At 38.0% G+C, this 26,036-nt stretch overlaps 3 protein-coding genes and 1 non-coding gene across 4 annotated transcripts; 2 read left to right on the top strand and 2 right to left on the bottom strand.

Annotated features, from left to right (window-relative positions):
• The first annotated feature begins 1,998 nt into the window (after positions 1–1,998).
• Positions 1,999–3,902, top strand: FLA2 (FASCICLIN-like arabinogalactan 2). The gene is made up of 2 exons (XM_021950151.2): positions 1,999–2,716; positions 3,095–3,902. The coding sequence occupies exons 1-2, from the start codon at positions 2,198–2,200 to the stop codon at positions 3,758–3,760; spliced, it is 1,185 nt and encodes a 394-aa protein (XP_021805843.1). The 5' UTR covers positions 1,999–2,197; the 3' UTR covers positions 3,761–3,902.
• A 421-nt stretch (positions 3,903–4,323) lies between these two features.
• On the bottom strand, positions 4,324–6,158 carry LOC110749937 (Galactose oxidase/kelch repeat superfamily protein). The gene is made up of 2 exons (XM_021950152.2): positions 5,998–6,158; positions 4,324–5,496 (listed from the first exon to the last, which is right to left on the bottom strand). Exons 1-2 carry the CDS (start codon positions 6,025–6,027, stop codon positions 4,537–4,539), a joined length of 990 nt encoding a protein of 329 aa, XP_021805844.1. The 5' UTR covers positions 6,028–6,158; the 3' UTR covers positions 4,324–4,536.
• Positions 6,159–7,491: 1,333 nt separating this feature from the next.
• Positions 7,492–11,706, bottom strand: LOC110749975 (nudix hydrolase 2). Its single transcript, XM_021950207.2, has 9 exons — positions 11,487–11,706; positions 10,022–10,251; positions 9,837–9,902; positions 9,280–9,417; positions 8,638–8,715; positions 8,497–8,547; positions 8,374–8,408; positions 8,130–8,238; positions 7,492–7,939 (listed from the first exon to the last, which is right to left on the bottom strand). Exons 1-9 carry the CDS (start codon positions 11,641–11,643, stop codon positions 7,730–7,732), a joined length of 1,074 nt encoding a protein of 357 aa, XP_021805899.2. The 5' UTR covers positions 11,644–11,706; the 3' UTR covers positions 7,492–7,729.
• A 12,164-nt stretch (positions 11,707–23,870) lies between these two features.
• On the top strand, positions 23,871–23,977 carry LOC148295972 (small nucleolar RNA R71). The gene has a single exon (XR_015834869.1). It is a non-coding gene; the product is annotated as a small nucleolar RNA R71 (small nucleolar RNA).
• The last annotated feature ends 2,059 nt before the right edge of the window (positions 23,978–26,036 follow it).

Below are 26,036 nucleotides of genomic sequence, written 5' to 3'. Positions count from 1 at the left end.
GTATTGGTAGATTTGGGCACTGCGATTCATGTTTAGTTTGTTCAGACATGCGGTTTTTATGCCGAAATTTTTCTAGCTTTATATGGCCTGTATTTGGATTAACCATGTGTAATTAATATGCTTCCATATTTGTATTACCCCTTTATGAGTATATGTATTTGCATGTGTGTGTGGTCTTTATGTCTAATTTATAAATACGATTATCCCTTTACTCTCTAAAAAAAAGAAAAGTAAAAGTGTATATAATATATATAGTTACATACCTAGCAAAGTAAATTGTTAACTAAAAGAGTAAAATGCAGATTTCCTTCACTAGAAGATACTAGTGTTTATGGTTCTTTTCTCTTACTGTCACTCTGCCCCTTTGGACCTAGAATAAAGATGGGAAAAACCTCTGATGCTTTTTCATTTGCTCTGGTTTTTCTTTGAACAAATTGGGCCTTTTAATTAGTATCCCATGGTGTGCCCCATACACCATTGAAGTCATGCATGGTCCTACACATATATATTTATGCCTACACCACTAAACAAACAAAGCAAACCACCAACTTTTTCACTGAAATACAAGCACCTATTTGTTCACTCTCTAACCGAGATGTCAAATGCTAAATGTTAAATTTGAATTTGATAGTTTATGTGACAATTTGACACTTTGGAAAAAATTTAACTCCACCTAAAATGCCAAATATCATATTATTTTATTATATTTTTAAAAGCAAATGGGACACATATGATGCATTAAGTTTTAAAAGAGAGTAAATGATAGTGAGGTCCATGACTAAAAAAATATTAAAAAAATATTTGACATCAAGCTTTTTGATATGTTATTTTTGATATATTTCTTCCGGCCTTCAAATTCATGTAGAATTTGACTACTCAGTTGGAGCAACTTTAACCTTCAATTTTTGTCATTTCATGTCCATGTGGTAATTTGACATATCAGTTGGAGATGCTCTAATTTGGTGGCTCGGTTTGGACTGTATTGGAATTGAGTCTCATTCTTCTAGACGAAAACTTATTCGCAGTGTTACCTCTAAATGTGATTAATCAAAAAGCGCAATGATGTTTAAGTTTGCATTATGAAGAATCACACAAGAAATGGAACATGGGAAATGGGAACAAAAGAAAAATCAATTTTATCATGTAAAGAGACGACATTGCGACCATCAAACAAAACAAACAAGAACAGCCTGGATCCGACAGAAAATGAAAAGAAAATGCTACCCATCATAATATTATTGAAATGTTTTTATTATTTGTATTTTTCTTTAGGGGATCAGCCATCGCTGTCCATGTAGTCTAAACTCAACAAGTTCCTCTCTTCAAACCAGTCTGGCTTTTCTGGAGTACACTGCTGCCGACACATGTAGTTTGCTTAATTAAACCCCTTCTCTTTGTTTTTTTATGCTAATCAGGGGCCCAATTGCTTAATCAACTCATGCACGGGCATAATTTTCTCTCTGGCCATATGCATGAGGACACTGATGTTGCCATTTCATCTACTTTATATTCAAATCATCTTGCTTATGCTTCTATCTTTTTAATTTTGACATCCCGTTTGTTCAAACTTAGTGATCCATCGGAAGCAAAAGTCTTTAAAAAAAAATATACATATCAACAACACTGCAGAGAGGGATGATTCGAACACAGTAGTTCGGATATAGAGGCACGCAACAGTCCTTAATTCAAATTCTATGCACTTATACAAGCTTGATCTTTGAAAAGTCATGTACCAACAACTAACTCAAATCTTTTGGTCTTGAGAATAAGTGTGCATTGAAAATTTGCATATCATTAATTGAACTGCCTGCATTTTTGCTCTGATTTTTTTTGTTTTAATGAGGATTTGATAAATCATGTGGTCCCTTTCCCTTTCGTGTTTCAACCATTATGGATCAATCACAACTTCAAATTTCAATTTGACCCAACAATAGAGACAGTCTATAGGTAGAAAATTGCCTGATCAATTTGATCCCCAAATATATTCTCTCAAATTCACAACTGACAATTATGAATATATCGTCACAAGGAACCATCAAAATATTATATGCCCTCACCCCCTACCTAAACCAAGCTGGCATAACTCACAAGTCCTCAGCCTCATCACATATAAGCACACAATCTCTTTCTTCTTCCCATTCCTCCCCCTTGCCCAAAACCCATCTGCACTCCCCTTCCCCTCCTCCACATTTCCACAATGCCACACCCACCAGCCCTCACCTCCACCCTAGCCCTCTCAGTCCTCTTCCTCTTCCTCCTCTCCTCCACATCCCAAGCACATAACATTACGCGAATACTCGCCAAACACCCCGAGCTCTCCTCCTTCAACCACTACCTCACCCTCACCCACCTTGCCACCGAGATCAACCGCCGCCAGACCATCACCGTCCTCGCCATCGACAATGCCGCCATGTCTTCCCTCCTCTCCAAAGGACTCTCTGTCTACACCATAAAGAATGTGCTCTCCCTCCATGTTCTTGTGGATTACTTCGGTGCCAAGAAACTTCACCAGATCACCCACGGCACCACCTTGGCTAGCAGCATGTTCCAGGCCACCGGGGCAGCGGCAGGGACTTCGGGGTACGTGAACATCACCAACCTCAAGGGCGGCAAAGTTGGGTTCGGAGCTGAAGACAATGATGGGAAGCTCAATTCCTTCTATGTGAAGTCTGTGCAGGAGATGCCATACAATATCTCCGTCTTGCAAATCAGTCAGGTACATAGTTTGGGATCATTTTGGGATAGGACTAACCTTATAGATGATAAATTAATACTATCTAACATGATAGAATACATACAGAATACATACATATGTGTATAATGTGTTATAATGTGTAGTGGTATACTCAGTATGTTATGAAGTTCTCAACTCAAATTCTTATTAGATACTTAAGCAAAGGACATGAATTCTCCCCCACAAGACCTCCAAAATTCCCAACATATCTTGGGAATTTGATTCTTTTTTTATTTTAAGAAATATAGAATTCCAACTTGCTTTGGTACACTTCATTTTGGCCACTAGACAAAGGTACAGTATATAGTAGACATGAAACGACTGCGTTTAAAAATATCACATGAAACGACTGCGATTCAGGTCTTAACTTCGGCGGAAGCTGAGGCGCCAACCGCAGGGCCAAGCCAGCTGAACTTAACGGCGATCCTATCAAAGCAAGGCTGCAAAGCCTTCGCCGACTTGCTGATCTCATCGGGAGCCGACACGACCTTCGAGACCAACATTGACGGAGGCCTAACGGTGTTTTGCCCGACGGACGCCGTCATCAACGGCTTCCTCCCCAAGTACAAAAACCTAACGACATCCCAAAAGGTGTCGTTGCTGCTCTACCACGGCATCCCCGTGTACCAGTCCCTCCAGATGCTCAAGTCCAACAACGGCCTCGTCAACACGCTGGCCACCGACAAGGCCAACAAGTTCGATTTCACCGTCCAAAATGACGGCGAGATCGTCAGTTTGGAGACGGAGGTCGTGACGGCGAAGATAACGGGGACGTTGATCGACGAGGAGCCTCTGGTGATTTACAAGGTGAACAAGGTCTTGCAGCCGACGGAGCTGTTCAAGGTGAAGACGGCGTCTGCGCCGAAGGAGGTGGCGGAGGGGCCGGATGATTCTGCTGATGCGCCGGGATCTGATGATTCGGAGGATCAAACGGCTGATAGTGATAAGAATGGAGTCGCGGGATTGGACGGTGGGAGATTGGGTATGGTTGTTTTGAGTTTGTGCGCTGGGGTTTTGCTTATGTGATGGAGTGGTCTTCTTTGTGGGAAAATTGAAAACAAAAAAATTCTTCATTTTATTCGAAAAAATAATTTAATGTAAAAAAAATGTATTGTGTATTACAATTAAATTGCATATTATACCATTTAAAATTTGAGTTGAAGGGTAATTAAGGTGTATGCATATTCAACGTTTGGTGGGTGGGATTGAACTATTTCAATTAGAGTTATGGGCGTTGTTTGGTGTGTTGTGACTGAACTTATTAAAATGGACAACAATCCAATATGTTATGTCTTAGAAGAATGGGGCCCATAAGGATTAGCTTGAACTCAATTACATACTGTAATAATTTTTGTTTATTCAACAACGATACTGAAATTTACAATTTCCTTAAACACTGATGTCGCTAGACCAAATAATTATTTTCAAAATAATTTATATAACAACTGTAGTATGTGCAGACCTTTTCTTTAATAAAACCAAATTGGTCACATTAAGATTGGTAGTATCAAAACAGATGAAGACCCTCCAATGTTTAACCTATTTCTTTTTTGTTTCCAAAACAAAACAGTAATAAGATTGATATGGTGTGAGGCCAAATTCTAATAAGATTCATCTGGGTTCTGAAGTCTACCAAATCAAAAGCCAAAAAGAAAGAAAATAGAAAAGGAAATACAAAATCCTATTCTGACATACACAAAGTCATGTCTGGATCTTATTACACACAGAAACTTACAAACCCATAATTCCATTTTCCAGTACATGACATTAAGCTAACATCACCACTCTCACCCTAATCTAAATCATTTGCCATTTGCTTCCAAATAAGGAGTGAAGAAGAAAATATCACCAAGGCGATCATTAGTTGGTGAGTTCCCGCCATACACCAAAAGGCCCACTTCTCCATCCCACTGCCCGCGGGCAAATGCGCACCACCCGCGAGGCCCCGGATGATGGCCAGAGCCCAGCCCATCATCCCACCTCTTCCACACCAATGTCTCTGTGTCCAGTGCATAGACCTCAGCAGCAAATTTCCCAGCACCCATGTGGCCCAAGTCACTAGGGTCCACTTCCCCACCGTATATAACTATGTATTTCCCGATTGCTACTGTAGAAAATACACTCCGAGCCGTTGGTTTCTCGCCATTTGTCTCGATTTGGGTCCACTCACCCTGGGCTGGGTCGAAGGTGTGCACATCGTCAGCTTCCTCTCCAGCAAAGCCATACACAACCCATATTTTCCCTTCGACCACTAGCAGGCCAGGCCCGCCTCTCCCCTTCAAATTGTCACCTGGTTTTGGGTATTGGATCCATTTTTTATCAACCACGTCGTAGGCCCATAGATCATTAAGGCGGCCGGCCACACCGCAGCCGCCAAAAATATACACATGGCGGTCATCGGCAGTCACGGAGTGGTAGCTCCGATTAGGGGGCCCAATGTCCCCACTAGAAATTAGGGTCCACTTGTTTGTAGTTGTGTCAAAGGAATAGAGCTCATTGAGCTCGTTGTGGTCATAGTCCCTACCACCAAAAACATAGATGATTTGTCCAACAGCTACCAATGTCACACCAACACGAGGTGGCGGGACATCACCGGTTCCGTCGATCACGGACCACGTCAGCTCCTTGAGGTCGAACACGTGGAGCTTGTTGTCAACGGGGACACGTGGCGTGAATTCGCCACCAAAAACATAGCCCTTCTGTCCTACTAGGGTAATGGCATGTGAGCTTCTTGCTCCAGGCCCAGTACCCTTTTGATCAAGCTGAAAAACAATAATACAAGATTTGCGGATGCAAATAAGATGAATAAAACTGTTTGTACCACATTTACAAAACTCTCCCTCTCTCTCTCTCAAAATTATATACCAATTGTGATCACATATATTATAATCTGCTTTAGATCTAAACCAAGTACAGAATTTTCATCCAATCTGTTAAAACTGATGCACACACAGGAGATTTTTAAGTGTTTTCATTGATTTTAAAGAAGATGGGCAAAACCAATATAATCTCAAGATGTAAAAAAGACCCGATCTTTAACCCAAGAGGCCAAACCTTTTTTTGGTCCTCTGAGTAAATAAATAACATAAGCCACATTTGCAGTACCCAAAAGAAGAACATGCACCACACAATTTGGATAACCATTTGTTGAAACAGTAGAAATCAAGGTTTCATCACAATTTGAGTTACTTTTTTAAAAAAAAAGAAGCAAACTGATGATCTAAAACAGAGCTTGAAACTTGAAAGGGAAGTAGGGAAGAGACCTTGATCCATTTGCCTTGCACCAGAGCCATGGATGGATGGATGGAACCGTTGAATTGCTTGTGGTTGGAACAGAGGAGTTGTGGACTCACTCACTTTCTTTCTCACTCTGGAAGGAAACTGTGAGTTTGTTTTGTGGGGGTTTCTCAAATGGCTTTCAAACCCTCTACATATAAACATTTGCGTATTTCATCGTGACAGGTTTTTGTCGTTTTTAACGTCATCTTGTGCAACTCCTCTGCGCCATGTCGTTTCTGCGTTAATAAAGCCATTCATTTTGCTTTAATTTACTTGGATATTATCGTATATTTCACCCACAAATAAATTTATGTATTTAATGTGTTTAAAAACTATTTATTCGGTTTACAAGGGAAATATTAGTGTTTTACATTAAATACATAATTTTATGTGGGAGTGAAATACACACGACACATACTAAATTAAATAAAGTTCACAAACTTTATGAGTTGTCTGTGTTTTTTTCTTCTCATAATTTCAAAGACTTAGTTGAGTTTTCTGGATGTTCTTAGCCTCTTTAGGAGAATCATGCCGGTCAGCGGCCAATTATATGTTTGAAGTCTTTGGACTAGATTCGGGGAAACTATGACATTAGAAAAGGGTTATAAAAGTTATTTTTGAGAGTGATTCTCTCCACTTTGTTTCATATTTTCCGCTGGCTCAGGTCATCGGGGAATTTTTTTACCCATATATGACATATTGCAATTGGGATGGCTCCCTTTACAGTCTATCTATGTTATATATACTCCTTTTTTCATATTGATCTAATAAAATTCTGTCTGCTTTTTATAATTTTTTTTTTTTTAATAAAAGGAAGATAAGAAAAAAGATAACTAGCATTCCTCCATTGCGATTAAAGGCATGGGATGTGCCTTCCCTATAATAAATTCAAGGTGGTTTTGGATAAATTGCTTTTGTTTTTTTAATGGAAACGAAGGGAAGACTTATTTGGGTCTGTATACGGTCGGTTTTGTTCGCCCCTAGTTTCAGCTTTCATTTATATATTTATATTTTTTTTGACCTAATCAATGTTTCTACCTCCCCTGGAAGGATTTGTCATTTTATTTTATTAAATGGATAGGAGAACAAAACCCTGAAAAAAAAGAAGTTAATTGATGAACTCAAAAACTGTCGAAGGCGGCATGAGGGAGGAAGCATGCTTTGAAACCATTTGGGGCAGGTGGTTTTGAGTCACTTTCATAAAAGTATATGATATTGTTGTGTAGAGATAAGAATAAATATTCAGAAAATAATAGTGTAGTGTTGTAGCGCTGTGTCCGTTTGGGTCAAAATGTGACCTGACATTTAGTTTATGTTATCTGAAAACTCAGGTGCTTGGTAAAGAAATGTATAGGAAACTCCAGTGGATGTCTAGCTCATCAGTTTCTCTTAATTCCTGATTAAAGTTCACTCAGGCAATGAAGTCCACTTACATAACCAGGAATGTAAGATGCAAAACTTGCATGGATCCCAACCAATGACAAAATTAAAATAGAATAAGCAAGTTGTATTAAAAACATTAGCATATATGAGACGTATACACACGGTATCTGGAATTTCGGTATAAATTATAAACAATGTAATGACATCAATATATAGGAATCAATTATTGACATGACATCAATGTAAAATGGGAGGCACTTGAAGGGATTTTTATACAACAGGATTCCACAGTGACTGTTATTGCAACTATGTTATGGAGTTTGATCAGCCTTTCTACTGATGATCACCGGTAGCCTGTATCTTGTCCATGTCCCGTTTGTTATGGTACAAGTAGCTTCTTTTTCCGGAGGATGTTGTTGTACGCATTGGAGAAAAACCGGCATAGTCCTTATCTGATTTTGCCAAGCATATCTCTGCTACATAATCGAACATCTTGTTTTGTCGAATGAAGGGTTGAGCTGCATATTCCTCAACTGGCATCCACTGAAAATAATTCCCAGAAAGTTACACATTAGAATAGTTTAGCATCATATGTTTTTCGGTTGACTCCTACATTGAGTGATGCTATGTAACACTTAGAAAAGACAGCAACGTTCTGTTTTCTTGCCAATCAAATGTCAAACAAATTCCAAAACTAGATTGTATGATGAACTTTTCGTCTTCCACAAATTACCTGGGCTGCTGCAATCTCTAAATTTTGCGTCTCGATGTCAGAGGAGTGTGGTTTTAACATGCAAACAAAAAACAAGTCTGATTTTTGAAAGAATGACTTGTGGCTTTGCCTGTAGAAAGAGAAAGAGATAATATAAAGAGAGGTATAATTGAAAAGATGACTTCTGCATAGCATGCTGCTACCAAGCAAACCACAGATATCTAAATGCATAGAAGACTCCTTTAACTGGAGGCAGGCTTCTCACCTAAATGCTAAAATCTCCACAAACTCTGTTTCAATCTGCAGAAAAAAAAAATCATGGTATTAGATTTACACAGGAATTTGATAGCCTGTTCGTTGATACTATATTCCATCAGTTATCGCTTACTCCTGTCTCTTCTTTGACTTCTCTAACTGCAGCTGCACAAATATCCTCACCCTGTGGATAGAGACAATTTTATCCATGGTGAGAAGATGATTTGAAATATTTATTAAAAATTGATAAAGTTCTGCTCCTGTTTGTACTCACTTCATTAACAACCCCAGTCGGCAACTTCCACACACCTGTGTCTTTGAATCTGCCACTGATCTCCTGAACGACAAGTATCTGCCAAACGGATGATATTAATAGGCATGAGTAGTAGACAACAATGGACACATAATGTCGTAAAAACAGATTCTAGCAAAAGAAACTTATAGAATTACTTAGAGTGATGGCAACTGAAATATAAGTTCTTGAAACGAAACATGAATCGATTCTAATTTAGAACTTTTAACTGAGAATGTAAATATGAAGGGTACATACACCTAGTCACAGTATTCAACCTATCCGTATGTTCTGTAGGAAACTCATAGAAAACAAGGTGCCATATTTTCTTCTTTTGGCTGTCAGTTTTCAAAGCATATCTGGTATTTCCTTCTTTATAACTGTTTGATCTATCCAAGTGTATGGATATAATTATCTGATCTAGAAGCTAACAATATCCACAGTTACGTATATGAAAGATCAACTTTTGGTTTGAAAATCACTTTGAAATAAGAGGTTATAAATAATGGTTTCAGACGCTAAAAATATTACAAACACAAAAGTCAAGTGTTACAAGATTGACTTTCATTGTAGATGTAATGTTCAAACAGTTAAAAAAAAATTATTAGAATGCAGAAGGCATACCTTTCTTTCACTGTTCATGACATAAGCACCAATACCTACTCGGTGCGAAGCATTTGCCGGAAGAGTATCAATAGTTTCAGGAATCCATCTTACAAGCATTAAGTAATCTGGCTCAGCATGGTGGTACCTAAATCCTTCCTGCACAAGTAACAAAACAAATGAGGCTTGAGTGTTGGAAATTATATGTCAAAATTTGGTCTGTCTTTTGTAAGGCACTTGTTTGGATTTACTTGGATAAAATTATTTGCATCCCTTGCCAAGTAAATAAAGTCTTTATCTTGTTAAAGAATGAATGAGTTCCATGGCACTCAATAAATATACACAGATTAGGCTACAGCCAGAATTTCTCGTATGTCTTCGGGGATCAGAGAGAAATGAAACGGGGATAGTTTCACGACCTGAGTTAGAGGAGTCAGATTTCATGTTTGTTCTCTTAATACCTTGATATTGTAAGGATTTTCCCCAATCATTTTAAATATTGTGTTCTGTCCTCTTAGTCACGAATTATTTGGTCTACTGGGTTTATAAAGAACTAGCACAATGGAATCTTTTTGTACCTTCACAGCAGCATCCACAAGATTTGAAAGTTTAATGGGCAATTTGATCCACACACCCTTCTTCCCCTACAAAATACAATTCAAGTAGATAGTATATATATAGTTAGGGACTCAGAGATAACAGCAACCATAACAAACTTAACACCATACATACAAATGATGAAATCAACAACAACAAAAAGTACCTTTTGCTTCCACTGTGACATTGAAGCTCTGAGCAAAGAGCTGAAAACCTCAGAATCCATAACTTCTTTCAAGTCTACAACAACTCCTCCATGTAAATCCTCAACTGCACTGAGTAATTCAATCTGCTCAACTCCATCTTCAGGCATGATGGCTTGTTTTGCAACAGATGATGATGAACTTGTAGAAACTGACATGTCTTGAATCCAGGAAGGAAGTTTATCTTTTGGGTCTGTGAAGAAAATAAGGAAGAATCATGCATATGTAGCGCCTACAATGAACCACGACACGACGAGTCTACAAAGGCAACTCATAAATTGCATATACTAAGAACATTCACAATGGTTCCCTAAACCACTTCTTAGATAAATTTTAGGGAGGAATTAAAAAAATACAACTCCAATCATGCTCTCTATTCACCTCCTAAAATAGGGAAATCTCTAGGAGCTCTTAAATCTGAGAAGAGAGAAAGGACTCCTAGTGGCTCTTTATAATTTAATGCTTCTTTATTTAATGAGTATTTCAAACCTCCAATCATACTCCCTAGTTTAGAAGGCCATAGATTCTGTAGTTATTTTATAATTCAATACAATTGGTCCATCTCTATAAAAATAATATAAAAAATATTTAGTATTAATTAAGAGTTTAAACAATGCATAAAATAAAGCAGCATTAAATTATAAGGAGTACTATGAGTCTTTTTTCTCTCCTCAGATTTATGAGCTCTTGAAGATCTCCCTATTTTAGAAGATGAATAAGAAGCATAGTTGAAATTGTATTTTTTTAATTCCTCTCTAAACTTATCTAAAAAGATGATTTAGAGAGTCCATGGTGATTCTCTTAAAGGACAGAAAACCAAAGACTTGACAACTAACCCGGTCTCTCCATTATGAGGTATTTCAAGGCAATTCATTTATGTCCACAAGATCACATCATTCTAGGAAAAAAATATTTGACAGCGAACAAGAAATAATTGATATAATTAATGAGGATTACGTGGCTAATGGATATTCCAACAATTTAATGAGCTGTCCATACCAAGCTTCAAGTGGTGGTTTATGCTTACGAGTCCCCACGCAGCAGGACAGGGCATGATCGACAAAGTGTCAATTCAAATCCAATAAATTAATACACAGGATTTCTCTTGTATACGCGGTCATACAACCGTAGTCTTTCTATAATTTCTCCTAATTTTGAACCGTATTTCTTTTTAAAACTCTTCTTAATAAGTATCGACCCCTCTCTTGTCCGACACCCGCTTTTCTTATGCTTTCTTATGAACTCAAATTCTGAAGTTTCACAAGACACCCTTTTTGACAAAAGGCAGAGCTTCATGGGTACCAGACCACCACAGATCCATAGACAAGCAAAACAAGTTCCACAAATGCATGAAACAAACAAACAAACAACTGCAACAACAATGGCATAATAAAAGACCCATTAAACATGCAGAAATTGAAGCCATACCTTTGGGCCAGGAAGATGAATAGGGTGCATGAGTTCCAAGACAAGGCCTCTTTGGATATGGATGATGGAGCACAAGAGAAGAAGACACTGGAGAGATTTTATTGGCTGAAAGGTGTGGCAAAAGCTTCCTGGTGGCTCTGAACCTCTGCATCGACATCTGTTATGTTATGTCTAGTTTTATATGAATATAATTTAAGAATCTCAAGTCTAAACGCCTGCATCCACTAAGAAAAGTTAGCAAAAGTCTTACCTTGTTGCAAAGCTTTTATACCCTTTGCTTGTTTGCCCCAGACAGAGGACATGAAATTTCCTCTTGCTGTCTGGGTTTTGTGACTTTGAACTGGTAAAATCCTTGCCCTTTTGGGCACGGCAGTCTCTTGCTAATTTCCAAGACGGAACGTACTGGTCAGACAATCAGAGCTAGAAACACGTAGAAAGAGACCCGCATCTCCTCAATGCTTTGTTGACACAGACTGTAAAGGGAACCATCTAGTAACATGAGCTAGCCGAAAAATTGAAACGATCTAGAGAGAATTACTTTCAAAAATAAATTTTCTATAGCCTCTTTTAACCGCCATAATTTTTCCGAATATGATCCAATGACATCAAGGACAACAACTAGTCATTAACCAGCATGACTACTCTCTTAGAAAGACTGAGAACACCCAGCTTATTATATTCAGAAAAATTCTTCTATCATGAAATTTAATGTTCTCGATTTTAAGTTAGATTATATAACTTTTATTTGAATATGTGATTCAGATTGATAGTTTAACAACACGACACGAGTTAGAACAAGAAAAAACACCACTCTTCATTCATGCTACATGATATATTTGCATTGTTTAGAAGAAAAAAAAACTGAAGTATATGTCTAGATTCGATTCTATGGAAATTGTCCTCGAAAATAAACTGAAGAGTGTAAACATGGGTGACCGAAATAATGAAATCAATGATTACTAACGAGTTGGATTTGTATTCAGATAAATAATCATGACATTTGGCACAAACATTTTTCTTCATCTGATGATGTGGAGCTGAAAATGTTCATAGTAATTACACCCGAAGAAAAAACAGAAGCAAAGTTCATAATAATTAGATGGTGGCATCATGCAACCGGGAAGCATGATTTAATATTGAACTGTAAATGATTGGGAAAATGATACGAGCGATCAGAAAACTTTCTCAAATTTCAAAGTCAATTCTTGTGCCTTGCTTTAAACTTTTGTTTGACATCCCAGTCCAGAAGGTGGACACGGGTTCGGAAAACTTGGTAGCTTCCGTGCATTTAGGTGAGACAGGGTCCAACAAGCAGGTCTTGGGCCTGGTCACTTGGCCTAGGCTCCCTCATACAGCAAATTCTCATAATAATTGTTTAATTGTTAACATGTTTGATGCTTCTCTCTCCTGAATTTCTTGGAAATGGAAAATACAGGGGAAAAAAAAGACCCCATCATCTGCTTGAGAATTTTTTTTATTCATAAGCACATGACAATTTTATTTTTTTCTTTCTTAGTCTCGCACCTTTTTTTTTATTTTATTTTGTTCACATGTAGTTTGACATTTTCAATAGCTTCTGGTGGCCCAATCCAATAGGAGGATGCATTCACACACTATTTTTACTTTTTTATTTTATTTTTTGGGGTATCAATTGGAATGTGTTGACTCGAATTTGGAAATTTTTTATTTTTATTTTTTAAAGAAAGAGAATTCATTCATAGAATCAAAGGCATACAAAGAGAGACACGGTACAGTGACCTCATTAAAATCTTCATAGGACCAAGGTCTAAAATATCGGTGATATCGGAAATATCGGTAGGCCAAAAACACGGAAATTTCGATGGAAATTTCGGGATATTATCGATATCAATAAAAATTGAATAAAAAGCACGGAAATTGTAAGAAAAACTTGGAAATTTTTATTGAAACTTTGCATGATGTTTATTTAGTCAATTATCTATTAGTTTATCATAAAAAATTAGAAGGAAATGCATTGCATGATGGATTTAACTGATTTAAGTTGATTATATAGCGAGCTAGCAAACACTGTGATTGTTACCCCATGGGGTCATAATACTAGTGTTAAAATTCTGAATTTTTTTAAAGGATAAAAACAATGCTAAAAATTAAAAAAACACGCCAAACTTATTCCAATTAACGAAAACATCATTCAATAAATTGAGCCCATTATGTAAACCATAAATTTAATCGAAATAATAACACCAACCCAAATAATAAATACACACACCAAAAAATAACCCAAATAATAAAATATCTGGAATATTACAACAAAAAGAGCACAATGGGTCTTGAACCCTTGACCAAAAACTTCTTTTCAATTCAGAGGCCACTATGGTAAGTGATAACTTACATTATTTATGTATACTTTTAGTATTTATAGGTCTAACCAACATAATTGTAAAAATATTTTTAAAAACCCTAACAGATCAATTCGTTTTTTATAAAAAAAAATTTGTGTTTGCGCTTGCCAACTCGGGCTTCTTCTTCCTCCATTTCTCTCTCTTCTTCCTCTCTCTTTCTTTTCCCTCTCAATCACTGTCTTCTTCTTCTTCCTCCCTCTCTCTCTCTTCTTCCTCCATTTTTCTTCTCCCTCGCAACTTGCATCTTCTTCTCCGTGGGGTCGTCTCCCATGGCTGCCAGGGACCTCTAAGCCATTTCCAGATCTGCCATGGTCGTCTGAGCCATTTCCAGATCTGCCATGGTCGTCTCCCATGGCTGCCAGGGAAATATCGGCGATATTATCGATAATTTCGATAATATCTCGAAATTATCACCATTTCAGCTTAGAAATTTCACGATAATATCGCCGAAATTTCGGCGATAATTTCGACATTATGACGACATCTGCTTGGTTTGTGCTGAAAATATCGCTGTTCAAAAATTCCGATATATCGCCGATATTTCGGCGATAATATCGATTTTTCAGTCCATGCATAGGACAACCTTATGGGACAAACCCTAGGGGAGGACAGCAGAACATCCCAATTATCAAAAAAAGATGTCTATGAACAAACTCATAGTCCTTTGACACCCACACAAACTACAAGTCATACCAATAGCAGAAGCCAGGAGAGAACATGAAGGAGAAAACACAAAAAAAAAATAGTGAAAAAGACCCTTGAGAAGCACCCTACTTCAACTCATAACCTGTCGAAGAAATCAACTCATAACCTGTCAAAGAAAACCTCCTGTGACCAAACATAGTTTTTCGGTCGGCGCAAAGTAGAGAAGAGCTGCAAGGAATCAACAAAATAGGGGAAAAGACAACAAAACATAAACTAAAAACCCACAAACAAGACCCCAACAAAATTGGTTTCTTAGCTTGACGAACTTCCAATAGAAGAGCATCGTAATGGGAACGTTTATCGGATGCCAAGCCCACAAACGTTTCGGCGAACACATCAAAGAGAATTGGGAGACCCCTCACGGTTAGCCTTCATCACCTTAGCAACAAACTCGTCTATTGTTGTTAATATTATGTTAACTCGCAATTGTACGGGGCAATTAGTAGTATAGCAAGACAAGTACGAGGTCGTACCCACGAAGACTGAGAAGTTAAAACTAGTTATGTACTTAGATTACCAAATTCAAGAAAGTAGGAGGTTATGTCTAAAACAGAATTTAAAACAAGAGTGGTTGTGATTGTTGAACAAAAGAAGCAAAATGAAATTGCAAACAAAAACAAGTAAACAAATGTAACAAAGAGTGGTTTTAAGAGTTGGAAAACAGATTTTGAGACTAGGGCATTCGAATCACCATAACAATTCAATTCTGGGTTATAAAGATTCAAGTAACAAGTCTAATTCAGATTCAAAGATTGATTCTAGCTAAAGTATGATTAGGCCATGGTGTTTGGTCCTAACCTTGTGTTCCTAATTCCCTAATTTGATCATTTGTTGTCTAACCTAAAATTAAGCATTAGGAACCCATTAAGCATAGAAGAACATTTTAAACAACCAAGTATGTATCTAATCCCTGTTGTCGAATGTCCATACATACTCTTCCTATTCATAGTTCAATTCGAATTAAAGCATGGTGTATACTCTTAATTCAAACCAAGATAGTTAACAAACAAGTTCTAATGGTGATCAATCATTCAAACAAGCATGTTAACTTATAAGCATAATGAATAAGAACATGAATCATGAATCAAACTTGAAACTCCAAACTTATAAACCCAGAATATTCATGTTAGGTTACATCGAAGCCCTAGTTATGGATTTAGCTACTCATAATGGAAAAGAGACTTGAACAGAAATGAGAAAACATAATGAATACAATAAGAGTAGAAAAACCCTTTTTCTGAAGTTCTTGTGGTGTCCAAGGCTTCTCCAAGTGCTTCTCCACTTCTAATGCTTCTCCAAGAGCTTCCCCACTTCTAGAAAGATGTATGAAGGATATGGAGGTGATTTGGGATGAGTTTGAGTGAGTGGTGATGGCTAAGGAAGATGAAATTCGTAGGGAAATGGAAGAGAGGTTTGCTGGAGTTGTTTTGGTGATTGTTGGAGTGTTTGGGATTTTGAGAGTGTTTGAGGATGGTTGGAGTGAATTGTGGGGGTTGTGAATATCAGGATTTGTTGTGTCTTGAATGTGGAATGGATGTGGTATTTATAGGGAGAGGGGAGTGACAAATCTGAATTCAATATGGCTAATGCATACAACACTTGCATTATAAAAGATGAATTGGTTGATGCACTTCACTAATGCATACAACACTTGCATTATAAAATCTGAATTGGTTGATGCACTTCACCAATAGATCCCACCAGCAGCCCTAGCTCATCTTCATGTCACCATGACCAAGCTTCCAACCAGAAATGATAGCTCATACCTAGCTCACCATGACCAAGCATCCAACCAGCACATGCTGAGGTCAGCATAACCAGCAACTTCAAGGGCTTACAACTTGGGCTTCTCTTAATCAAATTAGGACTTTAAGCACTCGAAATTGAAGTTCAGAATGTCTTCTTTCCCTCCATATGTCATTTGGGCCAATCCAAGGTCGGAGGAGGAAGTTAAGGCCAAAACAAATTGCTAACTCATTTTGCGCGCTGATAAAATCCATCCTGAGCATGGCTCTGTGTTTGCTAGGTAACAGACTCCATATTTATCCAATGGGGCTGAATTTTGGATATGTTATAGTACACACCCATTGGAACAACTTTCATGAAGAATGCTGCCTCATCCGAGCTGTGTAGGTTGCTGAAACAAAGCTTGCAATATGACCTACGGAACTGGACTGGCAGGGGGCTGTAGCCAAAATGAGTTTGTCTTTTAAGCTCTTCTTCCATTCATCCAAATTAGGCCTTAACATGCTTGAATTGCATGAATTATGCTCTCTTGCTCTATTGGCCTACAAAACACACAAAGGGAGGGAAATAACTTAGAATTATAGGAACTAAGCAAAAGAAGTAAGTAAATTGGGCATGTATATGTATGAAATTATGAGCTTAACACACCCCCAAACTTAGATTTTGCTAGTCCTCGAGCAAAACAAAAGAGAAACAAAGATAAAAACAAAACAAGAAGTTAACTAGACCACTTTCGTAGGTAACTCGATTGCATTGAGCGTATGCAACAAGCCTTTAAACCTCTAGGCATCCCTAGTAGGAGGAGTTGTGTCTCCTGAGGGTTTAACAGATACGATACCCACAAACGTTTTTCTAACTCTACAAAACAAAATGGTTAGAAAAACAACTTTGAAATCAACTAATGAAAATCAAAGAAAGTTTTAGTCATACCTCCAACACTATAGAGTTGCCAAGATAGGTCATCAATCAGTGTGTACAAGTGGAAGCTATAGCTCAAAGGCACACAGTTTCAAAGCAAGCACACTCAAACCTTGAATAGAGAACATGCTTCGACTCTAATTCTCACAGATAACACTCAATCACTCAGAACCTATGTTTTAATTCTCTCAAGAAAGCATAAGTGAGTGTATGAAATAGAAGCACAAATTTGGTTAGATCTCATGAAAGGAATTAAATACTAAGAATAGAGATACACACATACTTACCAGCACCCATGAATACATCCTCAAAGATCAGCTAGGTCTTTCACAATGTTGTAATGAAAGGCTAAGGTTTAGGGGAAATGGAAGAATTGGAAGGAAAAACAAATAACTTAAGAACATACCAAGGTTGCATGCTTCATTAATCTGCAAGGCATCATTGATTTAGATTGGCATGGCAGCAAACTTCATGGTATCTCCTGGCATAGACTTTATTTTTCACACTTAGATCAAATCGAAACACTTTCATCTTCGTTGATTTGATCTGCATCTTCATTAACTTCATTGCACAGATTCACATCATCTTTATTTAGGTACATGGCTGCAACTTCCTTGCTTCAAACTTTATCTTGGCACACCTTGGTATATTTCTAAGCTATAGGGTATGGCTACAATAGGTCAAGTATCTCAGATTGAGATACAAAGGTAGGGAAATGATGAGGGTGATAGAAGAAAAGGCTTTAAGTGTTTGGCTTCAAGAGGGTTGATGGAACACACATATAGGTAGGGTGAAAAGAAAGCACATAGAATGGTTATGCACACATAGCCTAGCATCACTTCAATGAGTTCATGAATGAATGAGAGCAAGCACATGATATCTGCAAAAGCGAATCATCCTTAGTATTCAATCAAAATGGAATAATGAGATCAATTAGAGTGAATTGAAGAAAATAAGTATGGATGAGAAATAGAACACTTTAAACCCTCTCAAGAAAGCAATTAGGCTCGATATAGCTCACTAGGGTAGTCTCCACTATTTTCCTTCAAGAATTTGAGCGTGGTACTTTAGCCACCAGAATTCTAAGAGCAAAAGCTTTGTGAAGTGCAAAATTCTGATATGAAAACCTCAAATAGCAGCTCCATAGCATTGATTGTATGACATTCTTTAAAAAAAAAAATATATAAAAAAAAAAATATATATAAAAATATAAAAAAAATAAAAAAATAAAAAAAAAAATTGTGACAAGAGAACGAAAATTGAAAACACAAATGGATAAGAAAATTGAAATTGAAAACCTTCCCCCCAGACCTGAATTGAACATTGTCCTCAATGTGAAAGCATACAAAAGATGATTGAGAACAAACAAATGAAAAAGGGAAAAGTTTAGAAGAAGGTTTAGGAAAAATAAAAAATAAAAAAAATGAATATATAAGCAACTCATGGATGACCAGTTAAGGGCCTCAGAAAACACAGCCAGGGGATCCGGGAAGGTTGGAGGGGTCACAATGGTCCCGCTTAAAACCCAAACTTCTTAGACACCGAAGGTGTCGCCTAAAGAACTCCTAGACACTGTATTGACGGAAGTGCTCACTGGAGTTACCATAAGTTAGCTCATATGAAAAATCTTTTTAAATTTTTAAATTTTTAAATTTTTTTTAAATTTTTATAAAAAAAAAAAAAAAAAACAGAAATTTAAAATAATAACAAGTAAAGAGAAAGGATTGAAATGCTCCCCCTTGATGCGATTAGGTCGATTGCTACCAAGCACCTTCTTCTTGAACACATGGGTTGCCTCCCAAGAAGCGCCTTAGTTACTGTCTTGGCAAGACATTGTGCAATCAGCTAAGTTGATGGTACGAAGGGAAGTTGATCTACCACATGGCCAGTTTGGATGCCAGCTGAAACTCCCTCATAGAATGGCTTTAAACGTTGTCCATTTACTTTGAAAGTCGAGCCATCTTTAGGGTTTTGAATCTCCACAGCTCCATAGGGAGAAACATTGACCACGGTGAATGGGCCTTGCCATCTAGACTTCAATTTTCCTGGAAAGAGACGCAAACGTGAGTTAAACAAAAGAACTGACATACCTTTGGAGAACTCTTTCCGTTGAATGTTTCTGTCATGGTAACTCTTGGTTCGTTCTTTGTAAAGCTTTGCATTCTCATAAGACTCATGTCTAATTTCTTCCAATTCATTCAGCTGAAACTTTCTTGCATGGCCTGCCTTGTCTAGATCAAAATTTAACTTCTTGATGGCCCAAAAAGCATTGTGTTCAAGCTCCATTGGCAGGTGACAAGCTTTCCCAAACACAAGACGATAAGGGCTCATTCCAATAGGAGTCTTATATGCTGTCCTATAAGCCCATAATGCATCATTGAGCTTGGCTGCCCAATCTTTCCTTGTATTGTTCACCACCTTCTCCAGGATGTGCTTAATTTCTCTATTGCTTATTTCCACTTGACCAGAAGTTTGCGGATGATATGGTGTAGAGACTCGATGGGTGATGTTGTACTTCTTCATGAGTGCTTCGAATGGCTTGTTACAGAAGTGGCTGCCTCCATCACTAATGACAGCCCTTGGAGTACCAAACCTTGTGAAAATATTATCCTTCAAGAACTTCAGCACCACCTTATAATCATTGGTTTTGGTGGCTATGGCTTCCACCCATTTAGACACATAATCAACAGCAACAAGTATGTAAGTATAACCAAAGGAAGATGGGAATGGTCCCATGAAATCAATACCCCACACATCGAAGAGCTCCACAACAAGTATGTTATTCAATGGCATTTCATTCCTGCGACTTATGTTCCCCATCCTTTGGCACCTATCACACTTAACACAAAAATTAAATGCATCTTTAAATAGAGTGGGCCAAAAGAAACCAGATTGTAGAATTTTAAGTGCTGTTTTCTTAGCTCCAAAGTGACCTCCACAGGCCAATTCGTGGCTATGCCTAAGTATGCTTTCTTGCTCTTCTTCTGGAACACATCTTCTGATGAGTTGATCCGGGCAATGCTTGAATAAGAAAGGTTCATCCCATACATAATGTTTCACCATGGAAAAGAACTTCTTCTTATCCTGAGAAGTTAGATCATTTCTAAGAACACCACAAGCAAGATAATTAACAAAATCAGCATACCATGGCTCTTTGACTTGGGCAGCATATAGTTGTTCATCAGGGAAAGTCTCATTCAAGGGTAGCACAGCTCCTCCTTTTTCTTCAACCACAATTCTGCTCAAATGATCAGCTACCACATTCTCACATCCCTTCTTATCTCGAATCTCCAAATCGAATTCTTGCAGCAAGAGAATCCATCTAATCAAGCGTGGTTTGGCATCCTTCTTAGTGAGCAAGTATCTAAGGGCTGCATGGTCAGAATAAACAATTACTTTAGAACCAACAAGGTAAGAACGAAATTTTTCTAAAGCAAAAACTACAGTAAGCAACTCCTTCTCTGTTGTGGAGTAGTTGATTTGAGCATCATTCAAGGTCCGGCTAGCATAATGAATCACATGGGGCAGCTTGTTCTTCTTTTGACCTAAAACTGCACCAATAGCAAAGTCAGAGGCATCACACATTATTTCAAATGGTAAAGACCAATCCGGAGCTATGATAATAGGGGCTGAAGTTAGCTCCCTCTTCAAGGTAGAAAAAGCTTCCATGCAAGCTTCATTAAACTCAAAAACAGCATCCTTAGCAAGGAGATTACACAATGGCCTTGTAATGCTTGAGAAATTTTTGATGAACCTTCTATAGAATCCAGCATGACCTAGAAAGCTTCTAATTCCTTTAACAGAGGTAGGGGGTGGAAGATTTGAGATGAGGTCGATCTTGGCTTTATCCACTTCGATTCCCTTGCTTGAAATCACATGGCCTAGTACAATGCCTTGTCTCACCATGAAGTGACACTTCTCCCAATTCAAAATCAGATTTGTTTCCTGGCATCTTTTAAGCACTAGAGACAAGTGGTGAAGACAATTATCAAAAGAGGAACCAAAAACTGAAAAATCATCCATAAATACCTCAATGAATCGTTCCACCATATCTGAAAAGATTGACATCATGCATCTTTGGAAAGTTGCTGGGGCATTGCATAAACCGAATGGCATCCTTCTATAAGCAAACATACCAAATGGGCATGTGAATGTGGTTTTCTCTTGGTCTTCCGGAGCAATGGGAATTTGATTATAACCTGAAAAACCATCAAGAAAACAATAGTAAGCATGGCCAGATAAACGTTCAAGCATTTGATCAATAAAAGGTAAGGGGAAATGATCTTTTCTAGTGGATGTGTTCAACTTCCTGTAATCAATGCAAACTCTCCAACCAGTGACAGTTCGTGTAGGAACTAGCTCATTCTTCTCATTCTTCACAACGGTGATTCCGGACTTCTTTGGAACAACTTGCACAGGGCTTACCCACTTAGAATCTGAAATTGGGTAGATGATTCCTACATCGAGTAGCTTTAAAACTTCAGCTCTAACCACCTCTTTCATGTTGGGATTTAGCCTCCTTTGGGCATCACGAGATGGTTTGCTGTCTTCTTCCATTAAAATCCGGTGCATGCACATGCTTGGACTAATTCCTTTGATGTCTGCTATGGTCCACCCAATGGCTGTTTTATGCTCTTTTAGAACTTTAATTAAGCTCTCTTCTTCATGTGAGGAGAGACCTGCAGCAATTATAACAGGGAGAGTTTCGTTAGCACCCAAATATGTATATTTAAGATTATTGGGAAGAGGTTTAAGTTCTAGCTTTGGTGGGATGACAATGGATGGCTCCAATTTCGTGGATGATGGTCCAAGAGGCTCGATTGGTGGCCTAAAGGATGGTGGGTATGGCGGAAACACTTCTAAGGCAGCCACCACTTCTTGGAACTCCGGTTCACAAAGATCTTCCTCTTCTTGTGTTAAGACAGCTTCTAGAGCATCATTAGACTTTCTCTGCAAAATTTTGGAAGAAACCTCATGATCCACAACATCAATTGAAAAGCAAGAATCAAGAGAGATAGAAGGTTGAGATAGAGCATTAAGCATTTTAAATTCAACAGTTTCACCCAAAACAGTCATGGAGAGAGTGCTATCTTTCACTTTGATGATTGTGTCTGCAGTGGCCATGAATGGCCTGCCTAGGAGAATGGGATCAACACGATCTCCATTTGGATTGTCTTCCATGTCCATCACTACAAAATCAGCAGGGAGAATTAGTGTATTAACTTGAACTAGAATATCTTCTACAATACCTTTTGGATATTTTATAGAATGATCAGCTAGTTCAAGTCGCATTGAAGTCTTCTTCATCCCTTCTAAGCCAAGCTCTTGATAAACTGAATATGGCAAAACATTGATGCTTGCTCCCAAGTCCAACATGGCTCTTCCAACCTTCTTGCCTCCAATGTTAATGGGAATGTCAAAGCTGCCAGGATCATCTAGTTTTGGTGGAAGCTTCCTTTGCAATACAGCACTTACATTCTGGTCGAGCTTTACTCCTTCATTTGGAGCGAAATTGAGCTTGTGAGTTTTCAAGTCCTTGATGAATTTTCCATATGCAGGAATCTGTTCAATAAGATCAAGCAAAGGCAAATTGATATTAACTTTACTCAAAATATCATAAATCTCTTTAAAAGCCTTATCTTGCTTTGCTTTCTTAAGACGGCCTGGAAATGGAATCTGTGGAACATATGGAGCGGGTGGCACGTATCTATCTTCTTGAAGATGTGGTGGCACAAATTTGTCATCCCTTTTATGCAATTGGAATTGATCGGATTTCTGAGAATCTGATTTGGCCTTAGGAGCAGATTGAGAAGTTTTGAGTTGTTCTCCTTCCGTGGCCATGGTCTCCTCCTCTTCATTTTCTACAATCACAACATCATTTGAAAGATTAGAATCATCTTTATTATCAATGATCTTACCTGATCTGAGCACATGAATGGCCTTGGCTTCTGGGTTCTTTGGATTGATCTCAGTTTGGCTTGGCCATTTCCCAGGCACTCTTTGAGTTATTTCAGCAGCTATTTGGCCTAATTGGACTTCCAATTTGGAGATGGCAGCTTGTGTAGTTTGCTGAAAATTGGATTGGTTGATTGCCATCTGCTTCACTATATCTTCCAATGATGATGATGATTGTTGTGGCCTTTGGAATGAAGGGGGATTTGCTTGATTCTGGGTATTTCTCCATGAAAAGTTTGGATGATTTCTCCAACCTGGATTATAACTTTGAGAGTATGGATCATTTCTTGGACCTTGGTTGTAGGAATTTACCAACTTAGCTTGCTCTTGCACAAATTCTGGATATCCAGCCCCAAGTGGACAAGCTGTGGTAGCATGGTCATGAGATTCACAAATGCTACACACTTCCTTCGGAGGCCTTCTTGAGTTTAATGCAAGAAGAGCATCTAGCTTTTGTTCCAGTTTTGAAATCTGCACACTAGAAGCATCATTAGAACCACTAATAACACGTTTACCTCTTGTATCCGTATGTTGGGTCTCCATTGCTATCTCCTCAAAGAGTTCGTACGTTTCTTCTGGAGTTTTGGTTTTAAAAGAACCACCTGCAAAATTGGTGACTATATTATGACTAGAAGGGGTTAGTCCTTTATAAAACATACGCATTTGAAGCTTCAATGGAATCCCATGATGAGGACATTGGTTGAGCAACCCATTGAATTTCTCCCATGCTTCACAAAACGATTCATCATCTTGCTGTGCAAATAACAAGATCTTGTCCCTAAGCATGTCGGTCTTTTGCGTGGAGAAGTATTTTTCCAGGAACTTCTTTTGAATGGCAGACCATGTAGTGTGTGAACCAGGCTTCAAAGAATTCAACCAATACTTCGCCTTATCCTTTAAAGTGTATGGAAACACTCTCATTCGAAGTTGATCTTCTGTCACACCTGTCAAGGGAAAAGAACTCACAACATTAAAAATATCCTTTATATGAGTCAATGGATCTTCATTAGGTAAACCATAAAAGGAAGGCAGCATATTAAGATGAGAAGATTTAAGCTCATAATTTCGAGCTACAGTGGGCAGCAAAATGCTTGAAGGAGATGCTGGAATTGTTGGGATATCAAGTTCTCCCATGAACTCAATGGCAGCCATCATTTCTTCTTCTTCTTGGTCTGAACTTGCTTCCGAATTTGAAAGTGAAGAACCGGGAAGTTCAGTGTGGAGAGCAAGACTTGTAAATGTAGCAAGAGCTTGCTCTTTTGCAGTTGACAACTCCCTTTCTAGACGATTCTGAATTTCAGAGGTCACTCGTCTGGGTTGCAATGATGGTCCTGCGTTCAAAGATCTAGAACGTTGGAACGAAGACCTCACTTGTTCAAGTAATGGATTTTTAGACATAAACTACCTGAAACAGAAAATTAGATTAATTAGAAACACTAAAAAGAATAGGGTAACCTTGGGCACATAACCAGGGAAGAACTTTCGTTCAGTCCCCGGCAACGGCGCCAAAATTTGTTGTTAATATTATGTTAACTCGCAATTGTACGGGGCAATTAGTAGTATAGCAAGACAAGTACGAGGTCGTACCCACGAAGACTGAGAAGTTAAAACTAGTTATGTACTTAGATTACCAAATTCAAGAAAGTAGGAGGTTATGTCTAAAACAGAATTTAAAACAAGAGTGGTTGTGATTGTTGAACAAAAGAAGCAAAATGAAATTGCAAACAAAAACAAGTAAACAAATGTAACAAAGAGTGGTTTTAAGAGTTGGAAAACAGATTTTGAGACTAGGGCATTCGAATCACCATAACAATTCAATTCTGGGTTATAAAGATTCAAGTAACAAGTCTAATTCAGATTCAAAGATTGATTCTAGCTAAAGTATGATTAGGCCATGGTGTTTGGTCCTAACCTTGTGTTCCTAATTCCCTAATTTGATCATTTGTTGTCTAACCTAAAATTAAGCATTAGGAACCCATTAAGCATAGAAGAACATTTTAAACAACCAAGTATGTATCTAATATTTGTTGTCGAATGTCCATACATACTCTTCCTATTCATAGTTCAATTCGAATTAAAGCATGGTGTATACTCTTAATTCAAACCAAGATAGTTAACAAACAAGTTCTAATGGTGATCAATCATTCAAACAAGCATGTTAACTTATAAGCATAATGAATAAGAACATGAATCATGAATCAAACTTGAAACTCCAAACTTATAAACCCAGAATATTCATGTTAGGTTACATCGAAGCCCTAGTTATGGATTTAGCTACTCATAATGGAAAAGAGACTTGAACAGAAATGAGAAAACATAATGAATACAATAAGAGTAGAAAAACCCTTTTTCTGAAGTTCTTGTGGTGTCCAAGGCTTCTCCAAGTGCTTCTCCACTTCTAATGCTTCTCCAAGAGCTTCCCCACTTCTAGAAAGATGTATGAAGGATATGGAGGTGATTTGGGATGAGTTTGAGTGAGTGGTGATGGCTAAGGAAGATGAAATTCGTAGGGAAATGGAAGAGAGGTTTGCTGGAGTTGTTTTGGTGATTGTTGGAGTGTTTGGGATTTTGAGAGTGTTTGAGGATGGTTGGAGTGAATTGTGGGGGTTGTGAATATCAGGATTTGTTGTGTCTTGAATGTGGAATGGATGTGGTATTTATAGGGAGAGGGGAGTGACAAATCTGAATTCAATATGGCTAATGCATACAACACTTGCATTATAAAAGATGAATTGGTTGATGCACTTCACTAATGCATACAACACTTGCATTATAAAATCTGAATTGGTTGATGCACTTCACCAATAGATCCCACCAGCAGCCCTAGCTCATCTTCATGTCACCA

This window comes from Prunus avium, chromosome 3, assembly GCF_965620075.1.
Source record: "Prunus avium chromosome 3, drPruAviu1.hap1.1, whole genome shotgun sequence".
Lineage (NCBI taxonomy): Eukaryota > Viridiplantae > Streptophyta > Magnoliopsida > Rosales > Rosaceae > Prunus > Prunus avium.
The sequence above is the reverse complement of the archived record's forward strand: the minus strand, read 5'-3'. Positions and strand labels throughout refer to the sequence as shown.